Source organism: Sabethes cyaneus, chromosome 3 (genome assembly GCF_943734655.1).
Source record: "Sabethes cyaneus chromosome 3, idSabCyanKW18_F2, whole genome shotgun sequence".
NCBI classification, from domain to species: domain Eukaryota; kingdom Metazoa; phylum Arthropoda; class Insecta; order Diptera; family Culicidae; genus Sabethes; species Sabethes cyaneus.
The window spans coordinates 238,327,038-238,346,550 of NC_071355.1; the positions used below are offsets into that span (position 1 = coordinate 238,327,038).

The window sequence follows — 19,513 nt, forward strand, 5'->3', positions numbered from 1 at the left end:
GTCCGCGTTGTTTGAGCCAATCTTCGCGTTGAAGTCGCTTAAGTTTGATTTAAATGTCCCCCTTCGGGATTTTCCCAGCCACGCTTTTCAGCTGGCTGTTAACACTCTCTTTCCCTGCAGTTCGACATCATCCTATATTCTACATCTGGTGACGATTATTTCTTCGTTTGTCGCTTAACACTTCATCAGGACCCTGAGATCAGTAGGAATCCAACTCCTCTTTCTCGAGCAGCATTTTCACCTCGTATGGCAGAGTAGAGCAAGACTTGCCCGGACGATAGCTTGTGCTCACCGCTATCCAGCCAACGGACCTTCCGTAGGATTTCATGTTCTTGTTCCGATTCGTGTCCATATTTTCATGCTAAAGCTCGTTTCCAATAACCCAAACAGATTTCTTCTTTCATTTTCTGTAAATTGGTAAGTTTTCCGGATACAGTAGATTGTTAGCCTAAGGTCCCCCTGATCCCACTGATGGGGCTGCCATCTTAGATGCAGTAGGTGGGAGGCGGGAATTAGTGGCCAGAGATGATAGATTTGCACATGTTCATTCTTTGCCAGCCTCCTAGCAAATTTTTTTAGAGTCAATTATAAAATTTGTCTGCTAACAGGAAACTCGTAAAACATGAAGATTTTTTAGAAATTCAAGAACAAAGAACGGATGAGTTGAGTCCAGAACCAACGGATGATTGACCTAAGGCTACCTTAGGCACATTTTTGCTTGCAACACTAAGGAAAGCTTGAAAATCAGTTCTTCTTTCAAATGTAGTTGCCTTAAAAAGGGTCGTTTAGTTTGAATGTAAGGGGGTTCATGCACATGGTCCAGAGGATGCTCCGATCAACGAATCTAGCAATCGTATGAGCTGTTTAATGAGCCGTTGTGGAAATGACATTTCGTGGGTACTTTTTCCAAAGGACCTAAGTGACATTAAGAGACTCTCTTTGGTGTCCCCTTTCTTCCGATTATTACAGCAACACAAATACATTTTAAAGAAAATTTTCCAAACATTTAGCTAACTAGTGACACCGCCAACCGATTCATACAAAGTTGACGTTTTAAAGTACATTGGTGCCGTTGGGAAAAGCGGACGAGGGGAAGTACTACTCCTCGTATCTTTCATTGTTATCGACGTCCTTTTGAAAAAGTACCTAAGATATTGAGGTTTATTTGTAGGTTTTTGAGTATTTCTGTTTTGTTAAGGTCTTTTTTATGAATATTTGAGAGCGATCACGTATACGTGATATGTGTGATATTATGTCATGTTTTAGATATTGAATAAATAAGTTGATTTAAGCTAACTCGAGGTTCAACTCTATTTTTTATATTTTTCCATACCCAATTTCTACCGCCCAAAAAAATATGTACATGTCATTTGACTGATAGTACATGTACATGAAAATGTACAGTCAAGGAATTCTTTTACTTTCCTACAGAACACAAATATCGTCAACTTTAAGACACCATTCTCAGCAGTTCTGCAGCAAAAATTCTTTAACCTGTTGCTGTTCCACCGTATATTCAACATACACAACCGTCACATCATTCCTATCGCCACAAACTTCAATCATCTGCAGTTGTTGACCGGCTGGCTGAATCAACTGTTGTTGTTGTTGTTGAGGTTGGGACTCCTCTGCCAGAGGCAGTACGTTGCTGCTATCCACCGTGATCACAGTTGTTTCCACTTCCGGTGCCGGTGGTACAGGTAGAGCATCCAAAAGCTGATGATGTGCTTTCAAGTGGTACTTCATATATTTTACATTCTTAAATCGCCGATCACATCGAGTGCAGGGAACCGGTAGCTCACAGCTGTGCAGTGACATGTGAATCTGCAGCGCCGAAGGCGAAAGAAAGCTACGCCCGCACACCGTACAAACGTGGCTCGGACCCAGATCCTCGTTAACGGTAACGTTGTGCTGCTTAGCTTCGTGCACCAGAATCAGCTTCCGTCGAGTGGATCCCTTGTCGCAGAAGCGACACTTAAACCGGTACTCTTTCGTGTGATTTTGCTCGTGTCGAATTTTGTCCTGTTTCACGATGAACTTTTTGTCACAATACGAACATGCAAAGTTGCGATCGTCGGCGTGAAGCTTCATGTGTAGCTTCAGACATATTTTGCCCTTTAACTTTTTTCCGCAGAGGTCGCAGGTAATCTCCCGCTCTGCCAACGCGGCAGTGCCGAGCTGTTCTGCGTGAGCAATCCTCAGATGGGCCGTCATACCGTTGCGTTGTGCGAAGGACTTGCCGCAAAATTCGCACTGATGTCGCTTCTGCTGCTGGTGTATCTGAGCGTGCACCTTCAACTGGGTGTGCAGTTTAAAGCCTTTTCCGCACACGTCGCACACGTAGCTAGCCTCCACGTGCACGCGCTTCTTGTGGTAGTTCATATCCTTCACATTGGCGAAGGCTTTCTGACAAACATCACAATTGAAGCGCTGAAATTCCTGGTGAACTGACCGGTGACAGTCCAGCCCATGCTGACTGTGGTACGCTTTCCCGCACAGCTCACACTTATAGTACGGTTGCCGGTTGACGAAAATGCTTCTCGTGCAGGTATGAGTTTTCAGTTCCTCGGCGTAGATGAACTTTTTCTTGCACGACTGGCACTGTTGCAGTTCGCTTTCGTTGAACTGCAGCTTGTGGACGTGCTTGAAGTGGTACACCATGTTGCGCCAGTCGCTGAAACTTTTGTCGCATTCGTTACAAAAGTGCGTCCGGCCTTTCTTCGGTGGTTGGTGCTCGGTTTTTGGTTCCCGTATGCCGTGCACCTTCTCCCGGTGAGCCACCAACCAGTACCGATGGGCGAACGATTTGTTGTCACACTGGTCGCAGGGGAATGGTTTCTGCTTGGTGGGTTTTCGACTAGTGGGTGCTTTTTTGTCCTTTGTAAATTTCTCAGACTTTTTCTCTGGCTCGGAATTTAACACTACTGAGTCAAGTTCAACTTGGCTTTCTAACGGAGGTTCGGATTCAACGGACCCAGCTTCAAAATCTGCGTTTTCGTTATCACTGGAAGAGTTATCCATACTGGGTTGGACTGGTTCTGGCCACTCACTGGGTGCTGTTACTTTATCGTGCTAAAATTGCAAATACAAAGTTTGTAGTGGAGTTTTCTTACTTAAGAGATAATTTGCTCACGTCTTCTTTATCATCAGTTATCCCTGGTTGATGAACTTTGTTTTCCGATTTTAATTCTTCTGCTCTAAACGAATCCTTTTCATTTAATAGATCAGGGCCTTCTAGGGCAAGCTGAAAATTAAATTGATTACTAGTTTAAAGTTTCTTAAAAAATTAACTTACTTTAATCAGATCTCTGGAATCTTTAGGCAGTGTGTCCTTCAAACAAATCTCATCGACAACCTCCCTCTGTGATTGACTTTCATCATCAGTCGTTTCAAATTTCGCAGTCTTTGCTTCCACCTCCTCGGGAATGTTTTCAGGGTCAGCTTGATTGGCAGATGTTTCGTCCGGCGCATCTGCATTACTCTCCAAGTTAGCACTTTCTTCCACCGCAGGACGCTCAGCTAAATGCTCCAAACCAAGAAAAGGACAATGCTTATTCCTCCTAATTCTCGTCTTCGGTTTGCTGGCTTCCTCTAGCCTATCCTTCCGGCGTCCCTGTTTGCCAACAATCCGTTCCAACCCCAGAACCTCCCAGTGCCGACTACGTTCATGATTCTGCAGCGCCTTCTCCGTTACAAACTGCAGCGTACAGTGCGTACACCGATGCTGTCCCTCGTGAACCCGCACATGGTGACTCAACGCTCTTTTAGTTTCGAAACTTTGCCCACAGTGACCGCACACATGCTCCCGCTCGGGATGACCTTGTTGGAGATGTTTCTCCAGCAGTTCTTGCTTCCGAAAACGCCTTCCGCACTCATCGCAAGACAAGCCCTTATCTCCGGTGGCACACCGCTGCTCGTGTGACCGTAGGCTCTCGATTCGAGCGAACGACTTGCCGCAGACACTGCAAACGTGCGGTCGCACTCCGTGCGTAGTCATATGCAATCGCAAGTTGGCCTTGCGAGCGAATATCATGGGACACTCCTGGCACCGGTAGGTCGGACCAGCACTGTGCTTCAGGATCATGTGCACGCGTCGGCCTTCTCGGCTCCGAAACACGGCATTGCACTTTTCGCAAGGCAGTGCATCTTTTTCTGCCGCACCATCGGCGGCGTCCGAATGTTGCTCCTGATTTGGCACCTGTTTCCGGTGAGTCTTTTCGTGTGTTTGCAGCAATTTTGTACTTTTGAAGGATTTGTCACACTGCTTGCAGTGTTGTTGTTCGGCTTTGCTTGTCGTGGCTTCAGATTTAGGGCAGTGGACGGTTGCGATGTGTCGCTCACATTGCCGACTTGAGCGAAATGACTTTCGACAGGTTGGACATGTGGATGTCTTGGTCTATGAAAGTATAGAAAAAAAATTAGAATTATTGACATGGTATAATTTAATATTTGCGCAATTGTTTCCTGTTTCTCAATCATCATGACTACTTGTTTCACATTTTCTATTAGGATCTTTTGTATCCTTTTCGTAAACTAGAATACGCTATGCTTAGCTTCATCAATTCTTTAAGCAATATTTGACCAAATATTGAACCAAATTACTGTTCTAACAAGATTAACACTTACACCATCATTGCTCGAGCCAATTACGGTCTCCGATTCCGCGGACTCCACCAAAGTTTTTGCCATATTCGCGCACTATCAGTTAAAGAATTTCATTGCACGTTAGTCAGTCGACAAGAGATTCCACGACTGAAACTAGAATTCCACACAAGAACCTGATTTCCAAATCAAGTATTCGATCATCATCTTAAAATATTCACGCTTGTTGCTGGTTCCTGGCTGCTGCTGTTCCGTTACTTTTTGTTGCTTCTTGATTCTGATTGGTTGTTGATGCTGATGTTGTTGTTGGCTTCTTTGCTGGAAGCAAACTGTCAAACAATAATAAACATTACGCACGCACATTTTGGCTGCGTACGCCGTGGCGAGCTCTTGCTGGCTGTCAGAAGCAGCTGATCGTTGAACAAAGGGGTATTTGCGGGGCATTTGGGGCAAAAGGCTAAATACTTCAAAATCTCAAGTCAAAATTAAATATGTATTTCCACGCACTTGAATTTAAATCGAGATTAAAGTTTGAGTTTGCGTGTGCGCAAAATTTTTTCGGGAAGTGAAAAATCCAAATTTTATCACTAATTGCATTTGGGAACGACGAAATCCTCGGTGGTGTTCTCGCCGTGTTCTTTTTACCAGTACCCCAAGTCGCTTTGAACCAGGGGGGGGGGGGGAGCTTGGCGTAGTCTCTTGTGAAAACCACTACTCTAGTCACACTCGGGCCTAGTATTTCCAGACTGTCAAAACCAATGGGCCTGAGAGAATCACCTCGTAGAGTTTTTGCTTTGACCATCTGTTTGGTTCCACTGGCCCCATTGGTGGGTACCCTGATTATCAAAATTCTTGTAGTTTTGAGACTCAATGCGAGCGAACTTCCACTTTAATTTTGTTAGTACTGATCTCACAAATTAATGTGCTGGCTTATGATTTGACGATCAATGCATGAGAAATGTCTCATTTAGACACATTTATCCATCACTCAAAATAAATTTCACGTCGAAATCATAGGAAAAGTTATGTGAATATTTTCCATCCAGCTTTCCTGTACTAATTACGTGATTTTCAGGTAGTTCGCACGCATACTAATGCGTTAACGTGAAAATCAAATAGATGTTATTTTTTTCCAATAACAGTCAGCTGAAAATCACGTAACTGCCTATCCTGAAATTTACACGTGGAAAGGACGTGTGGATTATTTTGAGTGATGAAGAACACTCCCAGGAACATATAACAAAATTTAGTTTTGCATTTAAATTGCCTACAACTTCGATATTATAACAACATTCCCAAGTAACAACGGTAGCTGAATTGCAAGAGCAATGGCTGTTTACGGTTTGGTTTAAGGCGATTAAAACTGCATAAGATAAGCAAATAAATGATGTTTAAATACGCGATGTTTAAGCTACTTTAAGTTTTTCAAACCAGTTCTCTCCCAAAAGCTGATAAACCGCTATTAAGACTTTTAAGACTTCTAAACAGCCATAAACATCAAACCGTTTTACGGCTGGTTAAAGGTGTTAAAGTGTAGAGTGGAAGCTTTCATTAGGCTCAGAGCTTTCAAACTACTTTAAGACTGCTTAAGAGTGTTAAAGTGGGTTTACAAGCTTCTACCAAGTTTTCTTTCGGCTCACAGCACACATACTGTCAGATCATAGAATTTCGCAATTCGGCTGACAGCAAAAGTTTGTCAGTTATCGACATCATCGACTGCTTCACGCTAGGCGAGCTAGGCTTTAGGTGTAAAGATATTCTCAATATCTGTTCTGCAGATGCAAATGGGGCGGATCATATGGTGAGTGCTTATGGATCAAAAGATGGCGGGTTCAATTTCCGGAAAAGACATGCATTTTTAATTAGCTCGCTTACTTATAGCGAATTCATAAATTAACCTGGGTTCGTGCCAACTCGAACCCGAAATTTATGAACGATACGGGCAGTTTGACAGATCGACCCGTAAACCGTAATGCTAGACAGTTTTAACCTGCGCTTCAAACTGAATACTGTCAGTTTAACCGAGATGCAATTTCGGTTAATTCATGAACGCTTTGACAGCACTTCGATTAAAACTGAGTGCTAATCGACCTGAGCCAGGTTAATTTATGAATTCGCTATTAGACGAATTAAAGTTATTCGGAATTAAAAATATCGCGTTCACGGTGTAAAATAAAAATGACGCGTTCCATTTTTTTTAATTTAAAAATAGATTATTTTTTTGCTGCATAAAGGTTGATGAAGCGTTTATTAAGCGATTGGAAAACTATTTCTCGTTCTAAAAATAGAATTGACGGCATTGCGCAAATTGGCCATTTAAAAGCGCAAAAATGTTTCTATTAAGCTTCATTGCAGCTTCGAAAGCAGCTATTAATTAGCCTGAAGCTTGATAAAATCACCAGATTTAGATGTTTAAGAACTGAAAAAAGGTTTTTATTTATAAACCTAAACCACAGACTAACAGACGTAACACTTCGAACCAATTTTCTAACAATACATCGTTTCATTGACATCACTAAAGCTTGGAAAAAACATTAGCATCACCTGGTGTAGTCTTCGCGCTACGCAGAGCAGGTCGCTATAAATTTAGCAATGCTATAAATTTACTTGTATATTTTCTGACAACAGCGCCAGCGCAGGGGAGCGGCGTTCTCGTGCAGCGACTGTTTGAGTCTTGGCTTAAGTGAAAATTTGAAATGATCGTTTTTATTGGCTTTGGAATGGGGCTTCAGTGTTACGTCTGTTAGTCTGTGCCTAAACCATAGATCAGCCACAGGTTGAATAAAATCAGCTATAAAAGCGTTTGATCAGCCTGAAAGTGTTACTCGGGTAGTGTGAAATCAAGGGTAAACCGCTTAGAACATTGTTGCAGGCTCAATTTAGGGAACAGCACATAGTGGCCTGTAGAAGAGTCGACAATTACAGCTATCGAAGCGCATCTGCGCACCCCCCGCATTTATGCTATCAACAATATTTTATATGCCACTTACTGGTACAATCTTTATCATTACCAATCGAGCGTTTTGCGCAATCAGAATACGTTTTACCTGTTTAATGTAAATATAAGTCGTTAGAGTTACGCGCGAGTTATTCCTTCCACCCGTATCCGAACGCTGGATTTTCCCTGTGATATATCTAGTCTGCCATCAGGGTTATGGGCCCAGCTAGATCGGGTTGAGAAGAAGATATATTCCGAGACGTGCTCCGTGATATTTCCACTCACACGAGAGTGAAGACAATCGTTGTGAAAAGATCGATTGTTGGCGCGAACAATAGACCGTGATACAATGGAGACCACGCGGTTCCAGATTGCAAAGCTAAATGGATCAAATTGGCAAACCTGGAAAATCAGGTTAGAAATTTTGCTTGCTCGTGAAGACATGTGGACAATTGTCTCAGATGCGATTCCTGCAGATGATTTACGTACCGAGCAGTGGAAGACGCTCGATCGAAAAGCTAAAGCAACTATTGTGCTATTGTTGGATGATAGCCAATTGTCATTGGTTAAAAGTGCGAGTCATGCTCATGATGTGTGGGAAGCATTAAAACGCTACCATCAGAAGACTTCGCGATCGGTTCGAGTTTCGCTCCTGAAAAAGTTATGCGCTATCAATTTAAGCGAACGTGGCGATATCGAACTACATTTGTTTGAAGTAGATGAACTCTTTGAGCGTCTTGCGGGAGCTGGTATGGATCTGCCTTGTGATATCAAAATTTGTATGCTCATGCGAAGTCTGCCACCTTCCTTCGACACGTTGGTGTCCGCTCTTGATAGTCGCCCCGATGAAGACTTAACAATGGACGTTGTAAAATCAAAGTTAGTGGATGAATCTCAACGGCGGCAAGAGCGTGAAAGTGTCTCAAAAGTTAAAACAGAAATAGCAATGAAGTCAGCGGTGTATAAGCGATATAAAGAAACTCGTATTTGCCATTTCTGTCAAAAGGCAGGACATCTCCAGCGAAACTGTCGCAAGCTGCTAGCGACGAAGAAAAGTGACTCTAAAAGTGATCATTCCGTCTCGGTGAAGGGAGACGAGAACGCGAAGGCAAAAGCGGCGCGAAGCGAGGATGTTGCATTTCATGTCGGTGGCGAGAAGAACGGTTGGGTGATAGACAGTGGCGCAAGCGCGCACATGACTAACGACGAAACTTCATTCACATCACTTGACAAATTTTCCGGCGGATGGATTACGTTGGCTGACGGAGAGAAAACCCAAATATGTGGCCAGGGAAGTGTTCTTTTAAACGGCGTTGACGGCGAAGGAGAAGTTATCAAAATCGAAGTTAAAGAAGTAAAATTCGTACCGGGACTGTCGACAAATTTGATTTCAGTGAGCAAGTTGGTGCAGAACAATTACGATGTGGTGTTTGGCAAGCACGGCTGTAAAATCTTAAATGCTGACAAATGTATTGCTACCGGTATGCGGCATAATGGGCTCTATTATTTGCGACTTGCTGATGCATCAACAAACGCGTTTGTTGGATACCACAATGATCACTGCCAGCATCAATGGCATCGGCGTTTGGGCCACCGAGACTGGGATGCAGTGAAACGTATCGTAAAGGACCAACTAGCAACTGGAATAAAGATCAACGAGTGTGGCGTACGATCTGTGTGTGAATGCTGTTTGGAAGGGAAGTCAGCGAGAGCTCCTTTTCCACCAGTAAGTGAACGTAAATCTCGTCAACCGTTAGATATCGTACACAGCGACTTATGCGGTCCAATGAAAAATATAACGCCAAGTGGAAACCGCTACATAATGAACATAGTTGACGATTATAGTCGTTCTACGTTGACCTATCTTCTTAAGCATAAGTGGGAAGCTGCACAGCGTATAAAAGAATTTGTGAGGTGGACCGAGAATATTTTTGGACGTAAGCTGCGTGTCATAAGGACTGACGGAGGCGGAGAGTTCGATAATAACGAGCTACGTGAGTTTTATCGTGATGAGGGCATTAAAGCTCAGTTTACAGCTCCATACTCGCCTCAGCAGAACGGGGTGGCGGAACGTAAAAACCGTTCACTAACTGAAATGGCGACCTGTATGCTGCTCGATGCAGGTTTAGATCGACGCTACTGGGGAGAAGCTGTACTTACCGCCACCTATCTCCAGAATCGGCTTCCATCAAGATCAATTTCAAAAACTCCGTATGAACTCTGGTGGGGTAGAATGCCAGACTTGAAACATCTTCGGGTTTTTGGTAGTACTGCTTACGTTCACGTTCCGGATACGAAGCGCGCTAAAATGGACAGCAAGGCAACGAGATTGGTTTTTGTCGGCTATTCCATGGAACACAAGAGTTATCGTTTTGTAAATCCAGAAACGGATGCGATTACGATTAGCTGAGATGCAAAATTTATTGAACTCGGCAATGCAATCTCGCAAATTGAGTTGTCAAATGCTGAGCCAGACAACATGCCAGTCGACGGTGATTCGATGAAAGAAGGAGATGATACGTTAGTCCCAGTAGAAGAAAATGCAAATCATCGAGATGAGGCAGAAGAACTGAGTGATTATGATAATTTTTATGAAGCTGCTAGTGATGAAAATGAGCTGCCGATACAGAATGTGCGCCGTTCAACTCGTGTTAACCGTGGCGTACCGCCGCAGTATTTGGATGAGTATATGTTGGAGTATGCTGTTGGTATGGCAGCGTGTGCTGTTGAGGAGCCGGATAGTTACCGTGAAGCCATGCAGAAACCAGAATGGAGAGATGCGATGGAGGAGGAGCTAGCGTCCCATCACCGTAATACAACGTGGGAACTAGTACCACTGCCAGCCGGACGAAAGGTGGTTGGTTCCAAATGGGTATATAAAGTGAAACGCAACGAACATGACCAAATCGTGAAGTATAAGGCGAGGTTGGTCGCACAAGGTTACACACAGCACTACGGTGTGGACTTCTGCGAAGTGTTTGCACCCGTTACGCGACAAGCTACGCTTAGAACATTTCTCGTTGTGGCTGCTAAATTGAAGATGGTCGTCCAACACTGGGATGTTAAGACGGCTTACCTGTATGGATCCCTTGATGAGGAAATATTTATGCGGCAGCCTCCGGGCTACGAGGTACCTGACAAGAACTTGGTTTGCAGACTTAGGCGTAGTATTTATGGGTTACGCCAATCAGCACGCTGCTGGAACAAAAGGTTGAACGAGGTAGTAACGAAGCTGGGCTTCAAAGCGACAGAAGCGGATTCCTGCTTGTACCGAAAAGAGCGAGGTCAGATCAAGGTGTTTCTGATCGTTTATGTAGACGACCTGCTTATCGCGTCAGCAGATGATGCAGAGTGTAAGAAAATTTTTCGTTGTCTTCAGGAAGAGTTTGAACTGACTAACCTAGGTGAAGTGAAATACTTTCTCGGGTTGGAAGTAAAGCGAGAAGAGCGTTATTTTAAGGTACGTTTGGCGTATCACATCGACAAGCTGCTCTCTAAATTTGGCATGGAGCAGGCTAAAATTGCAAGGTCCCCGATGGAACCCGGGTACCTAAAAACGGAAGTTGCAAGTAAGCTTTATAATGATCCGACGATGTATCGGAGCCTAGTTGGTGGACTCCTCTACATAGCTTGTGTTGCTAGGCCTGACATTGCAGTTAGTACGGCTATCCTTGGGCGCAAGTTCAGCGCGCCCAACGAATCAGACTGGACTGCAGCAAAGCGAGTGCTCCGGTACTTAAAAGCCACAAGGGACTACTACTTGCGACTAGGCGGTGATCCAAGTCAAGCACTTCTTGGTTATTCCGACGCGGATTGGGCAGGAGATATCGAAACCAGACGTTCTACTTCCGGCTTTGTGTTTAGTTTTGGAGGAGGAGTAATCTCGTGGGCTAGCCGACGACAATCCAGTGTAACGCTATCATCAATGGAAGCTGAGTATTTTGCGGTCAGTGAAGCTTGCCAAGAAGCTATCTGGCTGCGGAAACTTCTGAGTGATTTCGGCGAAAAACAAATGCAGCCCACTGTGATAAAGGAGGACAACCAGGGATGTTTAGCTTTCGTCAAAACGGAAAGATCTACTAGGCGCTCTAAGCACATAGACACAAGAGAGCGATTCGTTCAGGAGCTTTGTATGAAGAAGCAGATTTCGCTGGAGTTTTGTCCTACACACGAGATGGTGGCGGACATACTTACGAAACCGTTGGGGCCATCGAAACTTGGACAGTTTTGTGAAATGCTCGGTCTGACGAAATAGCTGCTGCTCGTCGAGGAGGAGTGTAGAAGAGTCGACAATTACAGCTATCGAAGCGCATCTGCGCACCCCCCGCATTTATGCTATCAACAATATTTTATATGCCACTTACTGGTACAATCTTTATCATTACCAATCGAGCGTTTTGCGCAATCAGAATACGTTTTACCTGTTTAATGTAAATATAAGTCGTTAGAGTTACGCGCGAGTTATTCCTTCCACCCGTATCCGAACGCTGGATTTTCCCTGTGATATATCTAGTCTGCCATCATGGCCCACCTTTTTGACATTTAAATTTTGAAATGTTAGAAATTGGCAGCCTTGCCATTGTTTATTATTATCAAAACGATCAAAACAGTCTGGCTGGGCGCAGGCGAGTTTGACAGATTCAGCCCCTCAGCGGCACAGTAAGGCACAGACTGAATAAAATTTTTATGAATGAGGTGAACGGAATGTTCTCAGCGACTTACCCTTGTGTGAAATTCATTTGATAATCAAATTTGGATCTACTGTAATCCCGGAAAAAAATAACCATTACACGAAAATAAAAAATATGGTAACAATATGACACAAAATACGGTAAAAGCGATAAAATTAATCGTCCGAAAAAAAAGCCAAACTATTAAACTTATTGTTGTCCACCATAACTTTCATGGTTTTCAGAAATTCTACCATAAAAATGACGGGTTGTTAAGTATCTTAACAATAAAAAAATCTAGTTTTTCGCGAACAAAAATTTTCATTTACAGTTAATGTTATCCTTCTCTTATGGTAATTTTTTTAGGCGAAAAAACAAAATATAATTAAAAAAGGCAGTAAATTTATGATGAAATGTGGCCAATTCCATAGCATAAAACAAGAAACAAAAATATTAATAAAATTTGATTTTGAGGCATTTTTACAATAAATTTACCATAAGTTTCATTGTTCACAATAAAAAACTATTGTAATTGCATTGTTTCTACTACAAAATTGATTGTAAATTTTTTTCGGGATTCTACCTACACTGAGAAAACTTTTCGTAAGTTTCTATGTGTCCCACATAGATTTTTGCAATGTGCCCAGTCAATGAACTTTACATGCCAAACAGTTATAATTTATGGGTACGCGAAACTTTTGCACATACTATTCATATGCGTATATTTTTTATATGTATAATTGCACATACTATTCATATCCGTATAATTTTTATGTGTATTTCTAGGCTGATTGTGCTTATATGCGGCACATGATAATCATCTGGAATTTCATATGGAAATTTACCATTATGTTATGTGCCGAATATTTTACAAACAAGCTCCTTGGTATCTCTCTGCTCTGGCGTGTCACAGTTGCTGCCAATATGTGACCTCCGGCTCGATTCTTCGACTCGACGGAATACAGTGCGAGAAAAAATTCTCAAAAATTATTGTGCTCTTCACACTCAATTGGACTGCACAGTTATTAAGTGCAACCTTCAAAACTGTGATGAAAAGTGTGTTACTGATAATATCGCTAGTAATCTTATATCGATAATACCATCAAACTTTATCGTCATGGAAGAATATCGAAAATTGGAGGGTTTAAAGTGAAATCTTCTTTTTGGTTTGTTATTATTTTAACATTTTTGTTCTATTTCTTACGTATTTTTGCTTATATTGCCATATTATCGTTATTAATTATTAACGATAACAAAACTTTATCAATAATCGTTATAGATTTTGACCGACATTTCCCATCTGAGCTGACATTTGATTTAGCAGTGGCGCCAGTACCAGTTGTAGGGAAAGCAAATAGTATTTAATTTTTCATTTATTTCATATATGCTGCATATTTATTCAAGTTATGAATTATGCGTGGAATTATGTATTTAGAAAATATTTTTATATTATTCTTTGCGTCGATAACAACTCTACGTAAGCATTAGAATTTAAATAGAAATCAACCAAGATTCATGGTTTTTTCCCACGAAATTTTGGCAACTTTTCTCACCTACAAAATGTGTGACTGGACAAGTCAAGAGCAACATTTCAATAGGACCCAAGTGCAAAATATAAAAAAACTAGTTTTTTGGTTATATTTAAAGCTTTTTTAAGTATCTATAGTAAATACAAAACATCATAGTGATTTAAAAACTATATAGGTCTTAAAAAGCAAATTTGAAAAAGCCTTATGTGAAAACTGGCAACAAAGTTTTCATTTTGTGCTTCGGCCCTTCTGTATGAAAAAGCCTATAGGCAGTTTGTGTTTTGTTTTGCTTTCGGCCCTATTTTTGTTGTGAGATTTCTACGCATCGCAAGTGGCAAGTGGCAAGTAATCACTGGCCATCTCCGGTTTAGTACGTTTCGTAAGTATTAAATACACAAACGTTTGTGTTTCCAATAGTAATTAAATGTTACAATGCAAATTAAATATTTTAGAAACAGCCAGTTCTGCAGTTGCTGCCACGAAGATGATCCCTTCCGTACAATTGCGAGAAAGACCCATATTCGAACGGGCAATAAAAACAATACGTTGTTTAAATACTTTTCACCTGCATAAATAACACGGCCATTCACAAAGACGACACGTTTTGGTACTTAAGCCTGCACGGCAACAAACATTTACGCTACTTTCCGGCCTTTCCGGCTCACACAAAAAAAAGCTATTTCGCTTGATATATGTATCACCTGTGGAGGGACCGACCGGAGTAAGTTCATTAGTTGCGCGACCAACATTTACTATCGCTGAACTGCCAAGGCGGGATGCACTTGAACGCGGTGAGTTAGAAATGCAAATGAATGAACCGCTGCATTGCTTTAAACTACCATAGCGACTGTCGCTGAGTATGAAACGGAAGCGGTAACTGAAGGCTTATTCTGCAAAATAGTTTTCACGTATACAGAAAAATATCCACACACTATCACCTTTGCTAGAAATTAAAGATCCAGAAAATTTTCGAGATGATTATAAAGAGGACACATCAAACATCGGTGGATGTCGTTCATGACGTGGAATCTTAATTTGAGCTAGAAGATTGCTGCTAATAGTCGTAAACTAACTGGAAAGGAAATTGTTATTGTATGATAATACGCTGACCGGGTCGGATTTTAAGTTCCTGATAGACCCGGTGAACTGATTAAAAATGTACGGATAGATGATTCGCTTTTGCAGCATATTGAGGCTCTGGAAAATCCGATCGAATGACGGCGATGAAAAATATGTGTCGAAAGCTTTTGATTGGCGTTGATGAAAGAACAATGATTTAGAAAATTGTCAATTTCTCAATAAGAATGCCAAAATAAACATTTTTTCTTGAAGAACATGAAAATTATATTTACTAAAAGTTGTAAAATCCAGTTTTTCGATGGCAACGAGACCAACATTTGAGTCCTCCGCGAAAAATAGGGTAAAAATACATGGCTTGCAACCACCATACATGTTTTTACGGTGTTACTGGAACGCGAAACGATTCCAACTTGATCCTGATAAATAAATCTTATCAAGAATTGACCTTTCAAGTTGGCCTTTAATGGTTTTGGAGACAGCAAGTTTTAAATCCTAAAGGTACATTTAGATTGGCAACATGTGGCACGCAACTTTTTCCAAACTGTTACCTGATGTTTCCATGCAACTATAGCAACATATCACAAGTATTTAGATGGCGACAGAAGCAACGCTTAGCAACAACTAGCAACATGTCGCATTCCGCATGTTGCATTCCACATGTTGACAAGAAATTGTCCGGTCTAAACGCACCTTTAACGTAAATCGGTAAATTTTTCTGCATTTCACGGGTAACAGGTTTCGCTTCACAAAAACCTGCTCAACGGAGGTGGCAGATTTGATGATGAAATTAAACCGCAACTTCTCTAGTACAAATAATGAAGCTGGCCGGCGTCCTGTCCTCTGTCCTGGTCAAGAATTTTTAACCTTTTATAGCCACTGTACTTTAAAGCAACTCGATAAACAAGGGCCAAATGCAAAACGCTGACTGAAAATCGGCCCAACACCAAAATCATATCACCACTGACAGTAAATAAAAGCCTCATGTCAAAGGCCTCAACTACAATGGATAATCAAATCAGCCTTATGAAAAAGTCGTATTGCCGAAAGATTTCCGAAAACGGCCCAACGCATATTTTTGCAAATTACAAAGTAAATCAATGTGTTTCCTGCTAGTTGTTGCATTACACATTAAACTGTTATGTTTTTGCATCAAAATGCGTCATTCAATTCTAAACATAACTATTTATATCAAATGAGGAGTTAAAAAATGATGCGCAAGTTTCATCATCGATTTTCTCGAAACTGTCAGTTTTGACTTCGGCCTATTTGAAATGTTGCTCTTGAAGTGTGTTCAAAATCCAACTTTCAATGCAAAGAGCAATAAATATTTAATGGTTTTTTTGAGCATTTCTTGGCCTATTTTTAACCCTAATTTGGCTGCGTATCCCCATTATCTAAACAATATCGAAATATCGGCCTTCGAGTATCGACATCGCGGGTATCGATATGGTATCGCCCAATACTAAATTTGGATTTGCTTTGTGCATTGCATTTGTCATTTTTGCTTTTGCTTGCATCTTGCATCCGCGAAGTCGAAGTCGAAGTCTGTTGGTTCATTCTTTTCCAAAAGGGTTTTACAAAAGTTTCGTTTTCGTTCGGAAAATGATCAAATATTCCTCCAAATTACAATCCACGGTAACGTGTCATCGTAAATGTTCATAATAAGCTCAGATTACATGTCAACAAATAGCTCGATAAATGTTACATAAGATTTCTTTCCCTAATTTTTAGGTAAAAAACTTACGTGGATTGTATACTTCCTCGATAAAACTTAGTGACAACCTTTTCGTTCATCGTGACACTCCCGAAGATAATGCCTCCATTCCGTTCGAATTTACAGAAGAGAATAAAAAGGTATTCACGATTTTTGCGAATAAAAAATCATGCGGTACAATGAGTGCATGTAATTTCAGCGGGTTAAGGCCATCCTTAACATCTACCCGGAAGGTCATAAGCGCGGCGCAATGATTCCGCTGCTTGATCTGGCTCAGAGGCAACACGGTTGGCTTCCAATATCGGCTATGCATAAAGTTGCAGACGTATTGGGGCTACCGAATATGAGAGTTTATGAAGTGGCCACATTTTACACAATGTTCATGCGTAAGCCGACGGGAACGTATCACGTGCAAGTGTGTACTACAACGCCATGCTGGCTGCGTGGGTCGGATAAAGTTTTGCAAACCTGCAAGCAAAAGCTTGGAATCGAAGTTGGAGAAACAACAAAAGATGGAAAATTCACCATTTCTGAAGTAGAATGTTTGGGAGCATGTGTAAATGCACCGATGATTGCAGTGAATGACGACTATTACGAGGACTTGTCCGCCAAAGATACCGAAGAAATTTTGGACGACTTGAAGCAAGGAAAAGTGCCAAGACCGGGACCCAGGAATGGTCGTTTTGCATCGGAACCTTTTGGCGGTTTGACATCGTTAACTGCCGAACCGAAAGGACCCGGTTTTGGTTTGCAAGCTGGACTTTAATTAACTTTTTAGGTAGCCTGTTATGCTTTGTTAGTGAATAAATTTTGAAGTGATTCATTACACAAAAATCTTCTTATAAGGTCGATGTTCTGCCTAAATGAACCAAGTGCTAATTTTTCAAGAATTGAGTTATCAACACGAACAGTTAATTACATTTCTAGAACATAAATCTTGTTTAGCAGCCGGCAGAAAAAAAACAAACTTGCATTCAACCAGAGCGAGCTGTATACCAGCAACATGACATCGGATGATAGCGATAGTTTTATCCGGAAAGGCAGTCGTTTCGATGTAACCGAATCCCTCATAATTTTCTGCTTCGGACATCTCTTACAAACAGTTATCGTCGGAATTTGGAAAGTAAGATAGTTCAATGTCTATCCAGAAGTGCTATTAGGGTCTGCATTATTTCAAAATTGCAATCAATCGAAACGAAATAAGTTCAATTCATTTTTAAATTAATTGATTGATCCCTACGATAAAACTTAAGCTTGTCGTAGTAGAGTAAGGAGGGGTAAAAGTGCGATTCAATGATTTATCGGTGCAGATTCCGAGTAAATTTTCTACATTGGCATGGATGGGTGACTACTTTGACAGCTTGAATCTAACGTAAGCTTTGGTTGCTTACGAAGCATAGTTGCTGAGTTAAGTGCAAATGTTATTTTGGGGCGGTTTTGATGAAAAATTACGTTATACGGCAAATACGATATCAACAGGAGGATATTACTTGTTGAAAATTTGTAGCAGCGTTTTACATCACCCACATATCTGTTTTGAAAATACGGTGAAAATAATTTACAAAATATATTTCGCTTTTCTGTAATTTAATCTAACCCCGTCAAGCGCCTAGCGAGGTAAAAGTTCGATTTACGGACGGGGCAAAAGTGCGATTCATGGACGAGGCAAAAATGTATAGCTAATTATGTACAGCTTTAGGCACTATATTACAGATACTAGAAATGAAAGATCTGCAGAAAACTGTGTGCTCTACAGATGTTGGCCGAAGAAAAACAATGTGTTTTCGCTGATGAAACAAAAAACAAACGTTTGGAAAAGTTTCGATCTAACGGAGGCTGCAATACACCAGCGCAAAATAGAAAAGATGCAAATTGAGAATATTCCTTACCGAAACATAACGCAGATTGAAGATAATATGGTTTTGTTAGCTACTGCTGGGCTATTTACATGGATTCTAGCTTCGAACTTTTGCCCCGCGGTATTCGCACATTTGCCCCGCTAGTGGGGTAAAAGTGCGAATCTGCACTTGATCAGAAGAAAGAAGAATTTATTTGGCAAAACACTATTACCGCAAATGATTTATAGTTGAATGTGAAGACATCGAGTTACTGCATCACTATAAAATATATTATGTTGTAGTCCTTCTTTATATCTCACGAAAATTGATGACAACTTCAAACATCGCACTTATGCACGTGGCATGCACGTAAATGAAAAGCGGTCACGTTTAGTTCTGAATGTGAGTATATGTGAAGTTATTTTTGTGATTTCAAATAGGACTCGGCGTAAAAATTTACCAAGTGTGATTTTTGCGTTGTTCAGAAAGTACTTTTATTCCGTTTAAGGATAAGGCCAGTACGGGGATCTCTAATAATTAATAGATGAATGTTTCTCGGACTCATCCCTATTTATCACAGCTATCGCAAATATCTCCGAAAAATGTCGGATTGATTGGGTCGGCCGGGGACTTAGGGCTAATAAGAGGATGTAAGCGAAATACCAGACCCGGTTTGTATGCCGAAGGAACATTCTACAATGATTACGGGCAATGATAGATGTGTTAGCATGTGCTCTTTGGTCTCGAGGGTTGGGAGGCGGGTGCGACTTTATGGTCTAAAGCTTCAGTCGACTACCGCGAACGCCCAGGGCATGATGCGCTCAATTTGCTTTGTAGACCTATTTTGGAACAGTGCCGAAATGCCAGGAGAATGAAAGATGAAACTTGTTTCATTGGTCGATCCCTTATAAGTTGATTTCGAGATTTGTCTTCTCATTGGTTCATTTGTGGATGTTTGTGTTGGAAATTTAAGGACAATCGATTTTAGGCAGGGCTGACAATATCTCCATTTCTTCACTTTACTACATTTTACAACCCAAGTAGTACGAAATGGCCAGGGCAAAGCACACTTACTTCTGTCATTTTTCCTCTCATCATCATTATATTAAGATATGACTTTCCGCCCTTTGGCAGAGAGATCT

General features: G+C 41.3%; 2 protein-coding genes and 1 long non-coding RNA gene across 3 annotated transcripts; 2 read left to right on the forward strand and 1 right to left on the reverse strand.

The window, feature by feature from the left end:
- Window positions 1-1,333: 1,333 nt before the first annotated feature.
- LOC128744051 (zinc finger protein 62 homolog) lies at window positions 1,334-4,882 on the reverse strand. Its single transcript, XM_053840804.1, has 4 exons — window positions 4,627-4,882; window positions 3,296-4,396; window positions 3,134-3,244; window positions 1,334-3,072 (listed from the first exon to the last, which is right to left on the reverse strand). Exons 1-4 carry the CDS (start codon window positions 4,687-4,689, stop codon window positions 1,465-1,467), a joined length of 2,883 nt encoding a protein of 960 aa, XP_053696779.1. The 5' UTR covers window positions 4,690-4,882; the 3' UTR covers window positions 1,334-1,464.
- Window positions 4,883-14,010: 9,128 nt separating this feature from the next.
- LOC128744062 (uncharacterized) lies at window positions 14,011-15,073 on the forward strand. The gene is made up of 2 exons (XR_008412351.1): window positions 14,011-14,118; window positions 14,192-15,073. It is a non-coding gene; the product is annotated as an uncharacterized LOC128744062 (long non-coding RNA).
- Window positions 15,074-16,337: 1,264 nt separating this feature from the next.
- Window positions 16,338-17,357, forward strand: LOC128744060 (NADH dehydrogenase [ubiquinone] flavoprotein 2, mitochondrial). The gene is made up of 3 exons (XM_053840817.1): window positions 16,338-16,454; window positions 16,551-16,673; window positions 16,733-17,357. Exons 1-3 carry the CDS (start codon window positions 16,422-16,424, stop codon window positions 17,297-17,299), a joined length of 723 nt encoding a protein of 240 aa, XP_053696792.1. The 5' UTR covers window positions 16,338-16,421; the 3' UTR covers window positions 17,300-17,357.
- Window positions 17,358-19,513: the final 2,156 nt, after the last annotated feature.

Bases quoted from the DNA above. Each gene is read 5' to 3' on its own strand.
- LOC128744051 (XM_053840804.1), bottom strand. From the start codon at position 4,689: ATGGCAAAAACTTTGGTGGAGTCCGCGGAATCGGAGACCGTAATTGGC. The intron at 4,397-4,626 runs GTAAGTGTTAAT...ATACTTTCATAG, and splicing joins TTGGCTCGAGCAATGATGGT to ACCAAGACATCCACATGTCC. The intron at 3,073-3,133 runs GTGAGCAAATTA...TTGCAATTTTAG, and splicing joins TAACTGATGATAAAGAAGAC to CACGATAAAGTAACAGCACC.
- LOC128744060 (XM_053840817.1), top strand. From the start codon at position 16,422: ATGATCAAATATTCCTCCAAATTACAATCCACG. The intron at 16,455-16,550 runs GTAACGTGTCAT...CCTAATTTTTAG, and splicing joins CCTCCAAATTACAATCCACG to GTAAAAAACTTACGTGGATT. The intron at 16,674-16,732 runs GTATTCACGATT...ATGTAATTTCAG, and splicing joins TTACAGAAGAGAATAAAAAG to CGGGTTAAGGCCATCCTTAA.